Source organism: Phyllopteryx taeniolatus, chromosome 6 (genome assembly GCF_024500385.1).
Source record: "Phyllopteryx taeniolatus isolate TA_2022b chromosome 6, UOR_Ptae_1.2, whole genome shotgun sequence".
Lineage (NCBI taxonomy): Eukaryota > Metazoa > Chordata > Actinopteri > Syngnathiformes > Syngnathidae > Phyllopteryx > Phyllopteryx taeniolatus.
Window position 1 is genome coordinate 22,988,992 of NC_084507.1, and position 22,425 is coordinate 23,011,416.

Consider the following 22,425-nt stretch of genomic DNA (forward strand, 5'->3'; position numbering starts at 1 on the left):
CCTAGGTAGAAACCCTAATTTGAAAAAACCTAACCCTGTGTGAATCGAGGAATCTTCTGCGTTTTGCTCGCCAGAGGGTTAGCAAAAGCCGTCACTGGGACCGAATGAAGCGGCGCGCTCGTATAATGTGAACGCCCACACGCTTCCGACAACATCCCATAATGCTCCCTTCTCTGCATTGACTCCAAATACAATATGATACACTACCAATTACAATGTGATATGATATAGTGCACCCCAGTTCCAATGATGAATCCATGTGATTCACTCCAATGATTAGGCGGAAGAGACAATTCACTCCAATTACGATGCAGAAGATACGATTTGCTCTAAATACGCTGCGCTACACTGAAATGACGACACAATAGGATACATTTTTCTCACACATACATTCACTCTAATTACAATGCAGTAGAAATAATTCACTCCAATTACAATGCAGTAGATACGATTGGCTCCGATTATGATCAAGTAGATACAATGCGCTCCAAAGATTACCAGTAGAAACGATACGGTCCAATTAAGATGCAATACACTGCAATTACGACGGCAAACGATACAATTCACTCTCGTTGCCACGAGACACGATTCACTCTAATCACGATGCAGTCGATATGATGCGCTCCAATTACGATGCAGTACACGATTCACTCCCATTACAATGAGGTAGATACGATTCACTCTAATTACGATGCGACACACTGCAATTACGACGCGATACGATACGTTTCTTTCCAGTTGCGATGAGCTATGATTCATTCAATTTACGACGCAGTGCGTATGATTCACTCCAGGTACGATGCAGGAGATACGAGGCTTTGACCACCAAAATGTTCAACCAAAACATATAACAACCCTAGGTTCACTATCCTAATGCTATCACATAATCCTAAATGCCATAGACGGGCTAACGGAAATGAGCATACATGCTGCTACACACACTGAGCAGCAGCGGGGGTTTATTTTAGTCTAAGTTAACATGGGTTCACATATTATCAAACAAATGCGACATTCAAGAAATCTGTTTCTCTGGGCTCGTCTCGTCAAGGGAGGGAAGACGGCGGGATCTGGACAGCGCATGTCATATGACAACCTGTCCGCTATGGCGGGATAACATTACGTGGAAATGGTGACGGGGTAAGACGACGGTGACGGCGACGTCTGACTTTGACATGACAGGACTGCCGGGAAGGACAAAAAACTAGCGGTGATCTTTTCAAATCAATGGCGTGACATTTACTGCTGAATTGCAAGCGATCAATAAAGTCTCAAAGCACATGAAAGAAATGACGGCTATTTTATTTCTGCTCCTTTTTTTTTTTTTAATCAATATTGACTTTGACAGTTTGTGTGTTTAACAAAGCCCTCCACCACTTATCACACATTGATCGCACTTCTTTTTCATTGACGGAAAATCTTGATGGAATAAAACCTCTTTTTCAACAATTGGAGATTATAGTTGTATTGTTCCACGTCAAGCAGGATTGATTGGAATTGATTATAGGTCAAAATGATGCAATCACTTGTGGATTTGATTTTATGATTATAGCTGATTTGAGGTAGCACAGGTATGAATATGAAATCGGTTGTCTACCAATCTCCATCTAACCTTGGCTTGAAACTCTACTTTGAAACCGTCATTTGCCCTTTTTTGAAACACCAAACCTTCTTTGAATTATTAAACCCTGGCTCAAAACCCTACTATCAAACCATAACCCTGGCTTGAAACCGTAGTTTGACAATAGCAATAGCAATAGTAGTTTTAGCAATAACTATGGAAGTTGACGCGTGACGCGTGATGATGCTTTTGCGGGCCGCATAAAATATCGGGGATTGAGTTTGACACCTCTGCCCTAACTCTAATTTAAAACCCTAAGCCTGTCTGGAAACTCTGGCTTTCAACCATAACCCCAGGCTTGAAACCTAATTTGAAAACACTAACCATGGTTTCAAACCCTAACTCTGACTTGAAACCCGAATTGAGGCTTGAAATCCTAATTTGAGCTCCTAACCCTATCTTGAAACCTTAACCTGTTGGAAAACCTTTGTTTGGAACCCTAATTTGAAACCTTAACCCTGGCGTGGAACCCTAACCCTGTCTTGAACACGTATCTGGAGAAAGTTAGTGTTGATGATAAAGCACAAATCCTTATGGACTTTGACTGATTTACTGTTTTCTGTCTGTTGGAGGTTTGTGAATAACTGTGCGCGTGCGTGTGCAATAACGCCACGTGTTATGAAGCGGCGTGTACACATGTACATGATTGAGAGCAACGCTTCCTTGGACTGGGGATCGTTCGACAGAAAATATGACTTCAAGAATAAATACATCGATAAATGTAGAAAGAACGGAGGTGCGAGCCTGCGAGTGGGAACAATGTCAGTGGATTCAAAACAAAAAAAAGGGCAAATCAACTTTATGCGTTCAACTGAAGTGAAAGAAAACATCGGGATGATAAGATGGAGAATTGACTCTCAGCCACAAAAGTGGAACAATGCTGCACTGATATTTCACCTTTGGAAACCCTCCTCACCCTTGCTTAGGACTCGAATTTCAATCCAGAATGTGAAACCTTTATTTTGCTTTGAGACCCTAATTTAAAAGCTTAAAAGTGGCATTTAACCTTAATTTGAAAACCTAACCAGCCCGGGCTTTAAACTAATTTGAAACCCGAATCCTGGTCTGAAACTCTAACCAAGGCTTGAAACCTTCATTTAAAACCCTAACTCTTCATTAAAATCCTAAACTAAGCCTGTTCACCTCTTTTAAAAAACTAACCCTGATTTCAAACAAAAACTTCAAACCTTAACTTGGGCTTTAAACCTTACCCTTTGCTTGAAACTCTACCTTGAAACCCTAAACAAGGTTTTAGAATGCTGATTTCAATTTCCAGCACTTGTCTTAAAATCCAAATTTGAAACTCTAATCCTTGTTGGGAATTGTATTTTGAATCCCTAACCCAGATTTCAAACCCAAACTTTGTCTTAAAAAAACCCTATTTTAAATCCCTACCGCAGGCTTAAAACCCTGCTTTACACCCTAACCTTGGCTTAAAACCCTATTGTGAAACCCTAATGAAGGCTTGAAACTCTGCTTTAAATCCTAACCTTGGCTTGAAACCTTATTTTGAATCCCTACCGCAGGCTTAGAACCTTGATTTACACCCTAACCTTGTCTTGAAACCCTATTTTGAAAGCCGAACGAAGTCTTGAAACTCTGCTTTAAATCCTAACCCCCACCTTGAAACCCTAATTTAAAAGCCTAACCCCGGCTTGAAACCCGATTTTGACACCCAGATTTGAAGCCCTAACCCCGTTTTGAAATGCAAATGTGAACCCCTAACGCCGGCCTGAAACCTGGCCGAGCTCCGCGCGCACCTGGTCCTCCCTCAGACGAAGCCCGACTGTTCTGGGCTATCGTTGGCCTCAAGCCGACACAACTTTGGCTTCTTCGTCAGACTGCAAATCACCGCCGGCGATGTGACCTGATCACGCTGATGATTCTCCTCAATTTCAAGCCCAATCCTTTGCTTGAAGCCTTTGTTCTGGTTTCAAACCCTCAATTGAAACACTCACCCTGACTCAGCCTTGCTCAACCCGAGGCCAAAACCCGAATTTGAAACCCTAACACCGGGTTGTAATTCCTACTTTGAATTCGTAACTGTGCTTTGCAATCCTCATTGGAATCCTAACGCTGAAACTTTGAAACCCTCATTTTAAAACCAAACCCTAATGTTAAACCTTACTCAGAAACCCTTATTTGAAACATTCACCTTTATTTGAAACCCTAACCCTAGTTTGAAATCCTTACCCTGTCTTTACCTTCATTTGGAACCCTAACCAAGGCTTGAAGCCCTCATTTCCAACAGTCGTTCTTGCTTAAAAGTCGAATTTCAGTCATCTATTTGCCTCGTCTCCTCGAATCTACCACCACACGTTTGTTCCCCGACAAGCGAAACGCTTGCCTGCCAAACCCGCAAGAGCGAACATTTCAACAGCGTGCCGCACAAAGCAAGAACCTTGGTCGTCCATTCGTGTCGTTATGATTGACAAGCGGGACATTACACCTACTCCTGTCCTGTCGTCGATTGCGCAGCAAAAAAAAAAGAGCAGCTTTGAAAACCACAACTCGGAGTTTAGCGGCGCCTTTGCCGCTAAAGTGCGACGTCAGGCGAGGCTTATAAATCCTCATCTGTTGGCCCGTTGGATCAACTTTTTTTTTTTGTTGCAAAATTCCCTTGAAAGGTAATTTCTACTCTATCATACTATCAAGAGGCTGGCCGCAGCGGCTACCGACGAAGGGTGGGGGCGTCTCGCCAGTGACAGCGTTCAATAAAAAGACAGATGAAACCATTTATCTTGCTGTAATATTCCATCGTGAATATCAAACACAGTAATGAAAGGGGGAGGTGTTGATTCCCGTCCTTGAACACACAAAGGGTGAATGTTAAGAAAAGAAACCTGGAATGGTGGCATCCATTTTGCATCTTCTTATATTTGTAGAGTATACTACACCGACTAGTAACTAAGTAATCACGAAAAGGGTGGATTCCAAATTATGATGCATCTGTGTAACGCCATTTTCTATTGTACTCGCTCTACTTTGATGAAAGGGAAAGAAATTGATCAATAATATTATAGATTTAATCTCTGTGAGTAGATCACATTGTCCTCACTGGCCAGGACTTTAATACATTATTGATCTGAACAAGGCAACAATGCCAAAAGTACACAAAATAAATGATGATCATCTACTTTCAATTGAACCCTTGTGCACCTTTTCACTCAATCAACAATAACTCCGTTTTTTTTTTTAAGTCACAGATTCAAGTCAATTAAAACGATTTCATGTTGAGCCCTAAAGAAGAATGAGTACAGGGGACCCCTGCTATTTGGTAGTGCAGTAGATTCCATTTTGTTTTCTTCTTGAACAAGCAGGGATAAACAAATGAAAAAACAAAAAGAAAATGACAAAAAGGGACAAAAATGGAAATCATGACCAACATTAAAATACAGCAGCTTAGCAGGCTGTAAGTGTTCTTTAAAAATATATGTAATATTATTGTAAGGCACTTTAACATTATACAATATTTGAACATTAACACTGTTCATAGGAGCAAACAGTAGGGGGGGAAAAAGTTAATGATTGAATTCAAAAGTTAAATACAACTGAACGCTACTTAGGCAACGATTGTTTCGCGTACCACTAGAGGGGGCCCACGTACCCCGAGCAACACGAGCGCCACAATGTGAGAATCAGTCTATAGTGATTCAGTAAATGGCTGAAAGCGACTGTGGCTTTCCTTACCCACATGTGAGGCCATGACACTACTTTACGACGCCATTCACCCCCCCAAACACTTTACTCGTGCGACAGCGTATCTGAAGCTGGCTCGTAACTAAAAAAATGCAAAGGAAAAAAAATAAAAAATGGACCAAGCAAGTGGTAAATCAAGGTACCCCTGCGGAACTGCTTTATAGTGAAGGCCCGGTTTGATGTGCGAACATGCGCACCCTTTGCTCCAGCGTGTGCCTGCGCATTAGCCTCCTGCAGATACAAATATAACGAGCTCTATTTTTTCCAGGCGAGCCGCTGCGTGTCGTCACGGTCCGACCGCCGGCCGCGTCTCTTTTAACTACGGGCTGTCTCTTAGAAAATAATTTATGGTCGACCAGGGAGTAAACCAGCACAGTACCAGCGACCCCCCCCCCCCCCCCCCCCCTCCCCGGAGGCCCCGCCTCCAGCCTGTCAGTCACTCAGGAGTCATCGGGTTCATTCCCCCTCGCGGGACTGTTTTGACGCCAGTGGTACAAATACTTTGTTATTGCGCTTACCGCTAAGTAGATTTTTCAGGTATCTGTACTTTGCTTCAATATTTATTATTCTGACGACTACTTTTGAAAAAATGAAAAGAAAAGAAAATCAATCGGTCAAATGACGGTAGGGGTCTTGAAATTTTCCAGAGCTGTGATTGACGGTAAAAATTAATATTTACGACTTTTTTTTACTTCTACTAAAGTCAAGGAGTTGAATCAGCATTTGTACTTTTAGCAGTCTTTTTTCTACACAAGTATCTGTACTGATACAGAGTGTGACTGCTTTCACTACCTGTGCCACGTCGCATTGTGAATACACCTTGTAGAGGTGTATTACATTTTACTCATCCCTGTTTACTAAGTCCGCAAAGCCTAATATACGGTAATCTACAGTCTGGCCAGACAGCTTGCTGAATGGCATCGGCAAAGAGTTGAAAGTGCGACAGACAAGTTAGCAAATGTGACGCATTGAAATGATATGCCTTCAAAAAAGAAGTATAACGTGTGAATTATTTTGTGACATGCCTCGCTGTTTGCATTTGAGGAGGCAATTAATCAATAGTGTTGTTTGGGGGTGAGAGGATTTTTGCGGTCAGGGCTCCTGGGCGATCGTAAATGTCACCTTCAGGGTCTCAAGCGGGACATTTACAACAACAGCGTGCCTGAACAGATTGAGAACGAATCACTAGTTTAACACTTGACAACGTTCACAAACGTGCAGTGCTGAGAACCCCTCCTTGCCTCCTATGCAGTGCCCTAAATGTTACCCGCAATGCATCTTGAAAAGTAGTTAACAACCAACGGTCACTAGCAAAGCAATCATATCCCATGATGCATTGCAACCGTACAGAAAAATAACTTTCCCTTTCTGCTGTTCGCACAAGTTGTGGCACGAAAATATCTACAAGCCGGAGAGACAATAGGCTTTGTTTGCATTCATTTTGTCAAATACAACGTTATTATAATTGACTTTTTTGTTTCATATTTATTACAGATGACGTTGATCCAGTACATTGTCATTATGTAACAGTGATGCAATTAACGGCGCCCAATTAGTGTCCCAAAACTATTTTTCATTTGACTGATGAGTCAACTATGTAAAAATCCCTGTATAGTGCTGAAGGAGTATTCGACGAATTGTTTCAGCCCTAGACGCAACCACATAGACAAAAACAATGAGATAAAACAGAGTAGAGAGTAAGGAATGAGTAAATGATTCCAAACACAGCTTTGGGAGACAAACGACGGCGTTTAGCCCAAGTGAACGTCATACTACAGGACTCGGAATGAGGGTTCCTCCCAAAATCTGATAGAAGAAGAGGAGCAGGCATCTTGAAGCCATTAAGGTTATCTGCAAACTCGCGACTTTATCTGCTCGTCGCCTAGCCAACCGATCCCTAAACTTGACGGCTGGAGAGCTCGCGGCTCGTAAATTTTAAGAGCACTAAAGTTCAAATGATTTTCACTTTTGATTTTGCCGCAGGGCCGGTGCTCCGTTTTCTGGTGTCTATGGCGACGATGGCGTGATTTCTTTTTTGGGGGACACAAACTTTCACTCCAACAGGGTTCATACATGTTTTGGTATCGAGTCAAAGAGATGAACCACATGACAAACACCAAAGACAAAGTAGAACGTAGAAGAAAAGCAGAGAGTGAACCCCCTTTTATAGCAGGGGATACGTTCCAGACGCACCCGTGGTAGCTGAAAGACCACCGTAAAGAGAGACCGCATTTAAAAAAAAACATTTCTACCTAGCTAGTAAACGAAAGAGACACCATTCCGTCAAGACGTTTGGAGTTGGTTCAGGCTCGCAGCGTCACAAAATGAGCAACAAAACAGTCCGCTGCAAAGTAGCACTGAAGGGAAAACAGAAAATTCATTCGAATGATTTCACTTTGTTTGACGCATGACAAGAAAGGAGCCAGCTGGAAGGCAATCACGGAGTCGATCGCGCTGATCATTGTCAAAGACATGGCGCCTGTTTATACATTCATCAACACTCACCCACTTCAATGGTGTTAGCAGCTGTTGTGATACAAAGTACGAAGAATGTATCATAGCTTGTGCCTGGATCGGTGTACAATACAAATTTGGTCTCTCACAATGGCGCAATGTCAGTCTACAGCCATAAAATTCTGCTGTGTCTCGGTCAGAACACTGACAACGCGACACGACATTTATTACGATATCACCGCGTCCCGTCTTTTACGATCATAGTCGGAAAACTGTGTGTCAATGCTACCAGAGGCTCCGGAGGTTAGCTTCGAGCTAACATATAATGCAAGACACCATAGATGAGCTAACGGAAATTAGCACTGATGTTACTAGTGGGGGTTGAAGGTACATCATATCAAGACGAAGCTCTTGACGTTTGGCAACAGGAGGTAGTAACAGGTGCCACCACAGATGGGCAGTGCACAATTCCCACTCGCACCACCTTTGATCATTTCTTTCTGTCGCCATGTGAACTCTTCAGCCTCCAAGACTGCAGTCCAATGTTTACGGCGTAGGGGTGGGAAAAAAAAGGGGTCCGCTTTGTTGTTTTGGGGCGGTGCTCCGAGCAGAGATCTGGTGTCGTTCAGCGGACGCCCTGGTCAGGATTAGGGCATCAAGCAGGAATGTGGCAGTGACGATTCAGTGAAAACATGTGAGTCTTGTAAAGATCTCAAAATGAGCACAACGTGCACTTGTGTCTTGAGGATTACCAGGTGAAGACGGAAAAACACAAACCTACAGCGCTACCTCGACTTGCGAGTTCCATTTGTTCTGTGACCGAGCTCAGAACTCAAGAACTCGAAAGTCGAAAAACATCCATCCATCCATTTTCTGAGCCGCTTCTCCTCACTAGGGTCGCGGGCGTGCTGGAGCCTATCCCAGCTATCACCGGGCAGAACTGGTTGCCAGCCAATCGCAGGGCACATACAAACAAACAACCATCCGCACTCACAGTCACAACTACGGGCAATTTAGAGTCGCCAATTCATGCATGTTTTTGGGATGCGGGAGGAAACCGGAGTGCCCGGAGAAAAGCCACGCAGGCACGGGGAGAACATGCAAACTCCACTCAGGCGGGGCCGGGCATTGAACCCCGGTCCTCAGAACTGTGAGGCTGACGCTCTAACCAGTCGGCCACCGTGCCGCAGACTAAAAACAATTGAATAAAATCTTGCATGCAAGGAGATAGTTCAAATATAATTGACGGCTACTCTAAAATGTGTCATTCTAATTCTCCTTATGCCTGGTACACAAATAAAGATTTTTATTTTTTTTATATTAAAAAGTCTACAGACCTCCCACGTGAAGATGGCATTTAACAGTTTTGGTTGTATTTTGTGTGACGTGCTCCAATAATCTCAACACAGAACACCGCACACCCAAAAAAATCTGTTCCCCCGCCGATCTCAAAATGTCGCGTGATCACATGTGAGCTCATAAAAACAAAAGACGAAGAAATACTTCAGGGTATGCGCTGTTGGTACCCAAGTGTTTCCAAAAGTTGCTGGAGCCGGGACCATTGTAAAATTGCGATGTGGTTAAAGAAGGATTGCTTCGGAAAAAACTTATCGTCATCAGGGGAACCCACTTTTGAAAAAAAAAAAAAAAGACTTTGGATCAGACTTGTTTGGTTTTATTTATGGCCGCTTTCTTGTTCGGCAGTAATCTCGCTTCTTCGATTGTCTACGTTCCGTTTCATGTCACAATTCACCGTGTCGTGACCTCCGCAAACGCAAAGATTTTTAGTCGGAAATGTGGAAAGCGCTCGATATTTACCATAGAATACATTTTATCATTTTAAAGAAATATATTTTTGTCTTTCAAATTATAGGTGTTTCTCTAGTTACTGTAAGGTTGTTACAGCTCCAAAAAGAGTTAGTTTTTGAACAGGGAAAAAGTGTACCTGGGCTGATATCAAAAACGACCAAAATAAAAAAGACGTTTTGTAAAAGGCTGCAGCGAATTCAGGCATTTTGGGCAGCAACCATCACAAAAACAGCCCCCCGAAATCCTGACTTGATTATAGCGTCGGAATTTATGACACACTAAGTTACTTGAATAAACACGACTGTCACCGCCATTCGGCACAAACGCTAACATTGACTTAGCGAGGGTGAGTCCCCGCCCCAAACGCAATAATGATGGCGGCCTCCACGTGCGCTGCTGTGAGTGTGTCCGTGCGTACGTGTGCGCGCGCGCGCGTGCGCGCATGTGGCACTAGAAAGCAATTTCCCAGCGTGCACAATCAATAAATCACACTCTTGATTACTCTGCAGGGGGAAATGGACTTTGTATTGTTTCTCTAAGACAAATGGCGAGACAGATCGTATTTTCGGACCTCCAGAGACACAACACGCACACACACAGATGAAAACACACACACACACACACACACACTTCATGTGTGTGTGCATGTGTTCACATTTCTCTTCCATTCCACTTGGGAAAAAAAGGTTCAATTCCACGGCAGCTGTTCTCTCCTTTATGATTTCATCCATTGTGAGCTGGCATCTTATTCCAATCTTCACTGCTCTTTTTGTCTTTTCTTTGCTTCTTTTCACTCCTCAACAACAACAACAACAACAACAGCAGCAGCAGCCACGTGACCGGCCAAAACTCCAGACTGATACCTCACTACAAATGTGGCAAAAGTACTCACGCTCAGTACTTAAGTGGTAGGACAGATATTGATTGGAGTAAAAGAAAGACTATTAAAAGTAGAAGTACTGCCACAACTCATGCATTTAAGTGATTGTAAAAAAAAAAAAAAAAAAAAAAAAAGAAATTGTGCAGACTCTGTAATGTAAATGCATACTCGCGCAATAAAAGTATTGTTTTGGTGCCATTTTAGTGCCAAGGAAAAAGGTTGAACTGAATTGAGCAACTTTATTGAGACAAAAGTGATGTTTAGCCACCACCACGTGGCGAAGGAACTCCTGTATGTTGAAGTGAGCTGAGAAGCTTCATTTAGACAAAAGTAGTGCTTTCCCACAATCTGATGGAATCTGTGTGCCAGGGAAGTATGTTAAAGTGAGTTGAGGCGCTTCATTTCGACAAAAGTGGTGCTTTTGCCGCCATTTTGTGGCCTCTTGGTATCAAGAGACGACACTGAAGTGAGTTGTTGAGCTTCATTTTGACAAATGTAGTGTTTTGCCACCATCTTGGTTGCCAAAGAACTATGTTGAAGTGCGATGAGGATTTTTATTTACAAGGAAGTAGTGATTAGTATTTGCTTTTATTTTGCTTTTGTAATTGCTAATGAGAATGTTTTCGACTGCGTTACCTGGATAATTAAAAGTTCATTTAAAAAAAAAAAAAATCTTGGTGCCAATGAACTATGTTGAATTGAGTTGAGGAGCCTCATTCAGACCAAAGCAGAAGAACAAAGAATATACTTTACGCCTTTAGTATTTTTGGTAGATGTGCTTTTTATGTGTTGCTGCTCCGTGTGCAAGAGTAGCAGTTATTTGAAGGTTATATAATTACCATAACATCTTTGCTCATTTCTGTTAGCCCGTCTATGGGTTTATCATTACTGTATATGTTAGCATTGTGCTTGCGGACTTTCATTAGATGAAATGATATGGTGCGTGTTTTACTATGTTTACTTGTGTTTGAATACGTTTAAAGCGTTTGGGAGGGTCCATGTATGTTAAAAAAGGCTCATATGGTCTCTGTTGCAGACATTCTTCTCTATGTGGGCCTGTAACATATCCCTCGCGATAAACGGGGGCTCACTTACGATGTGTCAGTCCTGCGATTGAAAGCTTGAATGACAGGATAATGTGAATTGGGTCAAGCTTGCTCAACAAAAAAAACAACTTCTTGAATGGAGGAAAACATTATCATTCTCTTTCATGTACAATAGAATAGTCACCATAGTAACCACACATTACAGCAGTGTTTGGCAGACTTTTTTCTTTTTTTTTTTTTTTTAAACCCTCCGAGAGCGCCTCGTTGCAAAGCGTTATCTGCCGCGCATAACTCATAACAAACTCGTACGCCATAAGTCGTAATTAAAAGCAGCTTTGACAAAAGAATGTCAGAGTTGTCACCAGGCCGCGCCAGTGGAGGCAAGATGCCTTCCACAGTTGTTAACTTTGCTGGGTGAAAATGTCCTTTGGAGGCAGGAAGACAAAAATAAAGAAATCATAAAATCAAAGTGATGAATTTCTATCCCAATTTACAGATTTGGGAGACGAGTATGTGTGCGCGTGTGGCGCTGCGCGTTGCATTTTCGTACGATTTATGTTCTTGAGATGATTTCTGAGGATCTGGCTGCCAAGCGCGAGTCATCTCCTCGTTAAAGCTCACATGTGGTTCCTCTCAGCTTGGAACCAGAAAAGCTCCTCACCTGAGAAACATGCAAAGCAAGATGGCGCTTTCCCACGTTTTACAAATAATGAATTTTAAGCGCACGCGAAAAAGAAGCCGTTTGATGGATGGTTGCCATAGGAAATGTGATCTCATTTACTTCTCTTGTTTACAAAATGGTGTGTTTGCACATTGCACGCAAGGGGTTGGGCATTGAAAAAGGGTTTCTCGCAAATGTGAGTACAGAATAACAATTAAATACACCTTAGGCCTTGTGACTACCGAGTCACATGGCACCGGGGAGGAAAAATGACTAATCTTGTCCAATTTGGAAATTTTTAATTAGGGGTGTACTCACTTTTGTTACCAGCAGTTTAGACGTTAATAGCTATGTGTTGAGTTATTTTGAGGGGACAATCAATTTACACTTATACAAGCTGACTATTTTAAATTGTACCAAAGTGCCATTTCTTTTGTAAGATACTCTATGTATTTTTTGATTTTATTTTATTTGTCTAAATAATTGGCTCACTACAGTGTATGTAACAATCCTCTACGCCCTTGTTCAGGTTGATTTTTTTGAAGTTAATTTGTACTATAACCTGTACAACTCAAATGAAAATGATTTTGTGAAGCTTTTTGAGAGGGGAAGTAAAAAAATAAAAATAAACAACTGGGATAGTGGTTGCACAAGTGTGCACACCCTCTTATAATTGACCGGGGATGTGGCTGTGTGTTTTAACCAATCACATTCAAACTCAAGATAAAGGGGAGTCAGCACACACATGCCATTCAAAGTGTTTCTGATAAACTTCAACTACAGTTCAGATGTTCGAGTAGGCTTTTTGTCCATAGTTCTGAATGCTATGTTAGGTCGGTTTTAAATGATTTATCTTGGTCTCGTTTTTGACATCACACTGGTGTGTCCTGTATGCTGCTGGAACACCTGAAGTTCCCCTTTGGGGATCATTAAAGGATTATATTCAAAATATGGCATTTGGACAGGGGTGTGCAGACTTTTTATATCCACTGTACACAGTTCACAGTGTTGTTCATGTTTCTCAAAAGAAACGCCCATTACGTTCATTGTCGACTGAATTGTTTGCAGGGTTACAACAGTTGTAATTGTCAAACACGAAATTGTCTTTGTTTGCAAAAAACACGTACTGTATGTCAGGTTAATTAAAATTGTCTTCAATTTATACAAAAACACATGCGATTAGAATAAATTGTCCATGATGTTTTACGGAAAAAAAACATACATTACGTTGGTTAGAATCTAAATTGTTCTCAATGTTTTTTTGAAATCCATTTTACAAAAACAGGTATGTTAGTTCCTTAAAAGTCTAAATTGTCTTTGATGTTTACAAAAACACATGCATTTAGTTTCCTCGAATAATTTAAATTGTACTGATTTTTTTTTTAAACGTAAAGACTAAATTTGTCTCATGCGCATATGGTAGGTTTGTTGAAATTTTCGGATGTTCACGAAAAGCTTATTTGAGGTTCATTGAAGACTCCAAATTGTTTTTAATGTTGACATAAACATGAACATTGGCTTCACAAAATGCTCTTAATTGTATTTGACTTTTTCTAAAACATGTCCCTTAGTTGCACTGTTGACAAAATGGGTCTTTGATGATTTTGTCTGTTTTGTTGATCACTAAATTGTCACATAGGTTTAACAGTAGACGCGTGTTAGGTTTGTTTCAATCCTTTTCACTGTTTACAATTTATAGAAAAAATGTATATGAGGCCCTAAACCAAAAATCTTTTAAGTTACTGCATATAGATTTTGCGATATAGTACCTGCTTCGCTCTCCCAATATATAATGATTGCATAATGGCTATATGATGATATTATCGTCATGGTACAGTGCATTAGTTCTCATGCACACCCTCACGTGCGCACTCTTACAGATTTATTGATTTCCCCTTTTGAAAGTCATTACAAGGAAATATGAGCGCGGTCAGAATCGGCGTTGTCATCAAAACCTTGCGATGACGGCCGCGAAACAAAAAGGCGGAAAGGATGAAAGCCGGATAGAAACTCAGGAGTCTGTTCCTTTTGAATTATGAGGACGGAGGGTTTGATGTGTGGAGTACATCTGGGGAAAAGAGGAAGCGGTGGAAGGAAGAGGCGAGAAGGCCACGGGGAAGGCGGATGAGAGCTTCACGACAAGGTGGGAGAGTTCCACATTGTCTCTCCGCTAATTTGTGTGCCGGCCAACATTGAGGGTAGGAACAACAAAAATCACTTTGCCATGAGAGGCAAGCAGAATAGCAACAAATTCTGCCTGGAAATGTTCAGGCGCTCTTTTGAAGCAGTGGTGAGCACTGACCTACATTTCCGACCTAAATTATAATATTTGTTCCGTGAAATTGTCTTAGCATTTCTTCTGGCTAAAACTGCTTCCAGTGCGTGTATGTCGACGTTGGATTTGTTTTTTTTGGTTTTTTTTTACGTGTTGCTACGTCAATCTAATCTGCCCAGGGCCTTCAGAATCAGTCGTGCCGCCGGCCGATGTAATTTAAACCACATTAGCAATGAGGGCAAATCACATTTCCATTTTTTCCTCACAGGGCCAGAGCGCCGGCCCTCGATGACATCAGCATTTTGCCTTCCTCGGATTGGCTGGTCAAAGCAAAACAGCCACGTCCGACTTGCAAAACAAGTCTGTAGCAATCTGCGCACATTAATTAGTACATTTAAGTTTTCAAAGTACCGACTGTATTTGTGTTGATTTAAAAAAAAAATGTTTTGGTAAACATCGATGATGATTTTGCGTATACATTGAACCCAACATGTTTTCAAAATTGAGTAATCAATAAACCTAATGCACGTGTTTACGAAAACATCAAAGACAATTGACACTTTTAACCTACCTACCTAAACTCCTAACCTACATGTTTTCAATGCACCTAATGTATGTGCTTTTCATAATGATTTCAATTCTTCAACCAATTTTTTCGTAAAAAAAAAAAAAGATTTCAAAGTCTTTCATGAACCTGTCACAGTGTTTTCAAAACATCAAGGGAAATTGAGTCTCCAATGAACCTAACGTGTTTTCGTAAAGACAATTTAGAATCTGACGAGAGAAAACTCGCGAAACTCTTACTTTTTTTGTAAACATGACAATTGAGGAAATTCCTCCAAAACATGACACTTGCAAAGTAATCAACAGCGACACACACGTTTCTTCGTGTGACATCTCAGAGCTAGCGGCTAGCTTTCGGCGTGATGTTTAGCCACAAAGTTGACACTCACCGCGTTGAATCCGGGAAAGAGGTTGATGGCGGCCGAGGCGTTGTTGTCCAACGGGAAGGGAAGAAAGTGCTTGACACTCAGAGCGCTGTGAACAGACGGCAAGGCGGACCGGGCCACGGGGGGCACCAGGCCGTTGTGACATGTGTTACCTGCAGGGTGGGTACACAAAGCAAACACCTAAAATGGACACGCAGTCATATGGCCTTAAAATTAAATGAAATCTTGATTTCTCATTTAAAATTGTCGTCTTTTTTTTCCCACTTTCACTTAGAGAAGATGCAAATGACAGTGCCACTATGACTGGCTTTTGCTTTTGATGATTTAATGTGCATCGACTTCCACAGAAATAAAAGCAGACTCTTCCTCCAGGTTTTTTTTTGCAATTTATTTTCAAGACTCATGTTGAAGATGAGGCAAAAAATATGAGTTATAAGTTTTTGGGCTCATAGCTTGTGCTGTATACAGGGTTTAGACCACTGTATTAATATTATATCATATTATTTAATGCGAAAGTGTTTCCGAATATCGCTTTTGGCGAGCTGTCTTGACTCAATACCATCTGACTTTTTCAAAGCTATTGCGAAGTCTGTGCTAGCTGATTTGCATCAAATCAATTGCTCACTTTAGTCAGGCGAGTTTCCTAAAGCTCTTATTAAAGTAGCTGCCATTAAGCCTCTTCTAAAAAATAGAACACTCGACACTTTCATGTTAGCGAGCTATAAACGCATCTCAAATCTCCCTTTCATAGCTAAGATTGTTGAGAAAGTTGTTTTTCCTCAACTCAGCAATTTCTTGAACTTAAATGGACTTTTTGACAAATTCCGACCAGGTTTCCGAACTCATCACAGTACAGAATCTGCTCTTATCAAAGTGCTAAATGATAGAAGGTTGAATACTGACTCGGGAAAGGTGTCAATTCTGGTCTTGGACCTCAGTGCGGCTTTTGATACGGTAGCTCATAATATACTGCTGAACAGGTTGGAAACGTGGGTAGGACTAAATGGAACATTCCTTAAATGGTTTAGGTCCTACCTGGAGGAAAGGAGTTATTTTGTAACCACTGGAAGTGTTCAATCTCATTGAATGGCAATGACCTATGGGGTCCCTCAAGGGTCAGTGCTTGGACCCCTCCTGTTCAGCCTGTGTATGCTACCCTTGGGTCAAATTGTTCAGAACTTTAATTTTGACTATCGTACCTATGCAGATGACACACAGTTATATCTAGCAGATGACTACAGTTCAATTGAGGTGTTGTGTCACTGACTAAAGCAGATAAATAACTCGATGAGCCAAAATTTTCTTCAATTGAACCACAACAAAACTGAGATGATTGTTTTTGGCAATAAAGAAAAGAGGATTACTATTAGCAAATACCTGGACTCACTCTCTTTAAAAAACAAAGACCAAGTCCGAAACCTTGGTGTACTGATAGATTCCGACCTGACTTTCAACAGTCATATCATATCAATTACTAAAACTACATTCTACCATCTGAAGAGTGAAGGCTTGCATGTGCCAAGCAGACCAGGAGAAGCTCATCCATGCTTTTATCTCAAGTAGACTTGACTATTGTAATGGTCTTCTGACTGGACTCCCCCAAAAGAGAACTAAACAGCTGCAGCTCATTCAGAATGCTGCAGCTCGGGTTCTGACCAGAACAAAGAGGTCAGAGCATATTACTCCCATTCTAAAGTCTTTACACTGGCTTCCAGTCTGCTTTAGAATAGATTTTGAAGTTCTGCTACTGGTCTATAAATCACTAAATGGTTTAGGACCTGAATACATGAAAGAAATGCTAATGGAATATAAACTAGCCTTCTGGCTAATTCTGGCTTTTTTTAACCATGTGTACTTGATGTGTTTTATGAAATTGCATTGTCCCCTTTCAAAAATAAACTGATGAAAACCCAGTAGGGCTCGGAGATTGACAGACTCGGGTCAAATAGTGGAGCACAGAGTCCAAAGCAAACATTTTTTCCCCTGATGCTTTTGAGCATTTCCACTTTTAAATGTTATTTCTTGCACTGTACGCTCTTTTCATTGTTTTTTTCTCTTTGTTTTAAATGTTTATAAGCTGTTTTTTTACTTTGTTTTGAAATGCTTTGAATCATGTAAAGCACATTGAGTTACCTTGTGTATGACATGTGCTATATAAATAAATTTGCTTTGCTTTGCTTTTGTAAACACGATTCTTAAAAGAATAACATTTGAAATGTGGATATATATATACATATGTGTGTGTGTGTGTGTGTGTGTGCGTGCGTGTGTGTATGTCAAATATCATAAAATGAGCCGTCAAACTCATGAGTTTTTTGTTTTTGGGCGTTTGTTTATATGTGCCCTGCGATTGGCTGGCAACCAGTTCAGGGTGTGCCCCGCCTCCTGCCCGAAGATAGCTGGGAGGGGCTCCAGCACTGCCGCGACCCTTGTGAGGAGAAGCGGCTCAGAAAATGGATGGATGGATGGATGTTCGCAGCACTGTTGTTACTTTATGAAAACATAAAGTAATGACATAATTAAAACAATGAAACAGTTTTTGCATAATTATTCTCTTGAATTCAATGGGCATTATGCTGCTCCTTCTGGTGTGCACATCTTGGCAGCACCATACAGACATAAAAACACACACAAAAAAGTTTCTATAAGTGGCTCAGTAAGCCGCAAGAATATTTTTCACAAAAGATAAAGAAAATATGCCTGTGAGTATCGTTATATTGTCCGTCTACATGTGCTGGTGCACCGTTTGCATTCAAATATCCATTGCTTCAACTACCAAAACATCGATGCTAGTGGCATCTGTGGCGTTTTAAATTGTGTGTTAGCATTAAGCTAGCAGACTTTCATAAGTTACAGTGTTTGGTTCTTTTCAATAAAGTAATTTTCTCTTTGTTTTATGGTGGAAAAAAAAAAGATACAGCCTGTATCTCGAAGCACCCCTGTATTTAGGTTAAATACCTTGAATCAAAAATACACTTGTTATTCACCTGCCAAGATATTTGGTCATTTTGAATTGTAGTTTCAATTTATTCGAGTCATTGGTGTCCCTCAAGCGGAAGTTCCAATCCGAGGTACACTTTTGTGCCGCACGTCACAGATAGAACCTCCAGGGATGCAAGGTAAGACTCACAGCGCCAATTCAAATTGACCTGTTCTATTGCCAGATAATCTTGCTTAAATTAAGTAATACATTCCTCATTTCATTCATTCCCTTGTTTTCTGTTTCTTTGTCTCAACCCAGTTTTTAAAGGAAAAAAAAAGAAAAACCTGCAAATCCATCCTTCCTATGATGCATTTTATTTTTGATTTTGGATGACAGCACCGAAATCCCACTTTGGGGATGTTGGTCATTTTATCAGGCAGCTCCAACATAGGAGGAAAAAAAAAAATCTTCCATAGCTTTTACGCAGCGGTTTCCATCCAACATGTCCATTCATTTTATGGCTTTATTAATGCTCTTAAATCTTCACACGGCTCTCGCGCTTCTTACCAGCACAGACAGTGAGCGCTAAATGTTTTGGTTTTAGCATATTAGTCACGTTTAAGTGGTGAGGATGGACAAAAAACATGGTTGTGTTGACTCAATTGTCTTCTATCGAACACAAGGCTCCACACATCGAAACATGTTTTGGTTGACGTATGCGTGTTGTGTTTATTCCCTATATTCGCAAAGTTACGAGCCAAACATCTGCTTTAAATGAAAAAGTTGGCAACATCCAAAGTCAGACGCGGTTTCCCCCCTCGAGATGAATCCCACTCAAATGCTCTTGCAAACACAAAATGCTGTGCATGTAATTAAAGATTCATTACTTTCCAGGCCACGTATAATCAGAGATCGAGTGGCTTGTTTTTAAACATTAAAATAGGAACAAAAGCGATGAGCTCGGCAGAAGAATCATGTCCAATGTCGACGACGAAGTGGCCATTCCCGCTAAGGAACAAGTGTTATTTCGGGTTACAACCGTACCGATGGAGAAGATGCCTGAAATCCTTTTTTTCCCCCCGTAAACGCCAAAGAATTAGTCTTCAAGAAAGTTATTACAGTTAAACATTGAAGACTATATAAAATCATGTTGCATATTAAAGCACAAAAGCGTGAAACAAATGTTGAACCATCAAATTTCATCTCACGAAAAGTCCGCTAGCTAAATCCTAACATATGATACGAAACACCATAGACGGGCGAATGGAAATGACCATAGATGTCACCGTAATTCTGCTACTTTAACACACACAGAACAGCAACACATACAGAGGTAGAACAATATTCAGTGGCATATATTGTCGCTGCTCAGAGGGCACAATGACAAATTAATTCATTTGAATGTCCACATGTGGTAGGTCCTGCTGCTTTGGGTAGCAACAGTCTCCGGAGTGAGGTAAGTACAATTGCTAGCCTTTTTTTTTTTCTCTCTTAACGGTCACGACGTCATGCAAAAGGGGGGAAACCAACATCCCAAATCAGATTTCAGTTTCGTCTCGATCCCAGCCGCAGTTTTCCACAAAATCCTCTCGGCGACTCCAAAACCCGAAGCTTTGCGTGCGGACCAAAAGGCCAAAAAGGATACAAAAATATACAATTGTGAGCCGGCGGCCTCGGGTGACCACCTGTGTCCTATCACATGATCCAAATGTCACGAGCGAGCACATTCGCGCCGCGTCGGTGATGCCGGCTGAAGGTTTCATAAACGGCTAATTGGAAACAGCACAGGAGTTGCTAGGATGTGCCAGGATCAGAAAAGAGAAGGCCGATAAAACCGTGGAGGACGTCCAGAACTTGAAGGAATTAAAGGAACCCGTCGCAGTCCTAATGAAAAGCAGAGAAGCGACGACGGCCAGCATGTCGCATCAATTACAGGCCAAGGAAAGCCACGGTGGCGGAGTTTCAGTCGAGAGTAAATAAAAGCAAACGTCGTGAAAAGACAAAGGAGGAGGAGGCCAGAAAGTACTGAACTACATATTCTGTTTTCAGAAATATCAATGACAATTTAGTCTTCAATGAACCTAAAGTATGCAAATGTATCAACTACAAAGACCATTTAGTTTGAAATGAACCTAACGTCAAATACGATTTCGAATCAACCGCAGGTGGGTCGGAGGCATCGGTTGTGTTTTCAAAAACATCCAAACAATTTTGGGTTAGGCTTTCAACGAACTTAACAATTGTTTTCAAAAACGGACACGAGTCGAAAAAACGTAAGACGTTTGGAAACATCGAAGAAAATTGAGTGGATAAACAAACCTAACAAATGCATATTCGTACACGTCAAATACAACTGAAGTCGAAATGAACCTAACGTACAGGCTTTGCAAAACATCAAATGCAACTGAGTCCGTAAGAAAGATGAGCATGTTTTCAAAAACATCAAAGGCAATTTAGTCTTCAATGAAACTAATGAGTCCTCAACCATCCCGACATAGTTCGGACACTCATTGAGTTCAAAAGAAACCACGCACGCATACTCGTTAACATCAAAGTCAATTTAGTCCTCGACAACTCTTAACACGTTTACAAAAGCAAAGGCGAGTCAGACTACAAACCTTTTTGTCAACATCATAGGCAATTTTGTCTCCAAGGTACCTAATGTACATTTTCCCAAACAAATCTGACAATTGAATGAATAAACAAACCTTAGAGAAAAGTGTCATTTATAAGCACTGAACAGAATTAAGAGTCTTACCGAACCTGTTTTGAAAAACTAATGACAAATATCCGCAGACCTAAGGTACATGCTTTCAAAAACAAAGACAATTGAGTCCAAAAGAAACCCAACCCGGACACGAAGACGAGTTAGTCTTCAACCAAATTAATGTGTTTTCAGAAACACCAATGACAATTTCGTCCGCAGCAAACCGAACATGCAGGCTTTCTGAAACATCCAAAACTATTTCATCTTCAGGTGACCAAAGAGACGCATACATCGTAACCATCAAAGACCACGCATTTGTAAACATTAAAAAAATAAATAAATAAGTGTCCTTAATTAACAAACCTAACATAAATCTTGCCAAAAACATCAAAGACAATGAGGTCTTTAAAAAAAATATATATATTATATTTTCGAAACAGTCAAATAGAGATTCTCCAGTGAAACTAAAGTACTCACTGCAAAATAAAGGAGGAATAAAAACGATAGAAAAATAAAGCAAATGTGGTAAAAAAAAAAAAAAAGAAAAGTTGAAACGCTGTGAGGAGGAAGAAAAGATGCCAGCAAGTGACAGCGTCGCCATCTGCTGCCAGGAGGCCGTATGCGGGGATTCATGCGGAGGCTCGTCTCTATGCGCCGTGCCGCCAATAAACAATAAAAGACCATGTTCGATGCCATGTTCCACGTCAGGCCTCAAGCACGCCGCACGCCCGTCCGTGTGAGGATTCCTTTGGTGTGTCTGCGGCAGGACGACGTGACCGAGTCGAAATGTACATGTGTTATACCCACGGGTTGATGAAATGTGCTGCGTCGCCGCCACGTGACTTTCCAGAACAACAAGAAACCACTGTGAAAATGTTGACTATTGAAGTTTTCTCCTGCTATATCATGGGATTCGAAGCGATTGTTGTTATGGGGTTTTTATACAAAAGCAGCTGTTAAAATGAGTCGTCTATGGTGGTTAGCATTAAGCTCGTGAACGTTGGTCGGATCAAATGACAGGGCTTGGGTCAACATGTTGGTGTTCAAATGTACAACGCAATACAATTACAGTGCGATTCATCAAAAATGATGCGATACGTTACGATAAAATTCGCATCAAATGTATTCGAATTAAGATGTGATGTGGTTCAGTCCAAATATGATTTGACACATCCATCCATCCACCCATTTTCTTTGACCACTTCTCCTCACGAGGGTCACGGGCGTGCTGGAGCCTATCCCAGCTATCTTGGTGCACCCTGAACCGGTCGCCAGCCAATCGCAGGGCACATAGAAACAAACCTACGGGCAATTTAGAGTCTTCAATTAACCTAGCACGCATGTTTTTGGGATGTGGGAGGAAACCAGAACACCCGGAGAAAACCCAGCCAGGCACGGGGAGA

At 41.2% G+C, this 22,425-nt stretch overlaps 1 protein-coding gene across 3 annotated transcripts in view; it reads right to left on the reverse strand.

The window, feature by feature from the left end:
- znf385d (zinc finger protein 385D) overlaps positions 1 to 22,425 on the reverse strand; it is an 83,546-nt gene that overhangs the window by 19,967 nt on the left and 41,154 nt on the right. For all 3 annotated transcript variants that reach the window (XM_061777517.1, XM_061777516.1, XM_061777518.1), the window contains one exon: positions 15,396 to 15,544. In XM_061777517.1, coding sequence (XP_061633501.1) covers positions 15,396 to 15,544 — 149 coding nt within the window. The remainder of the gene's footprint in view (positions 1 to 15,395; positions 15,545 to 22,425) is intronic.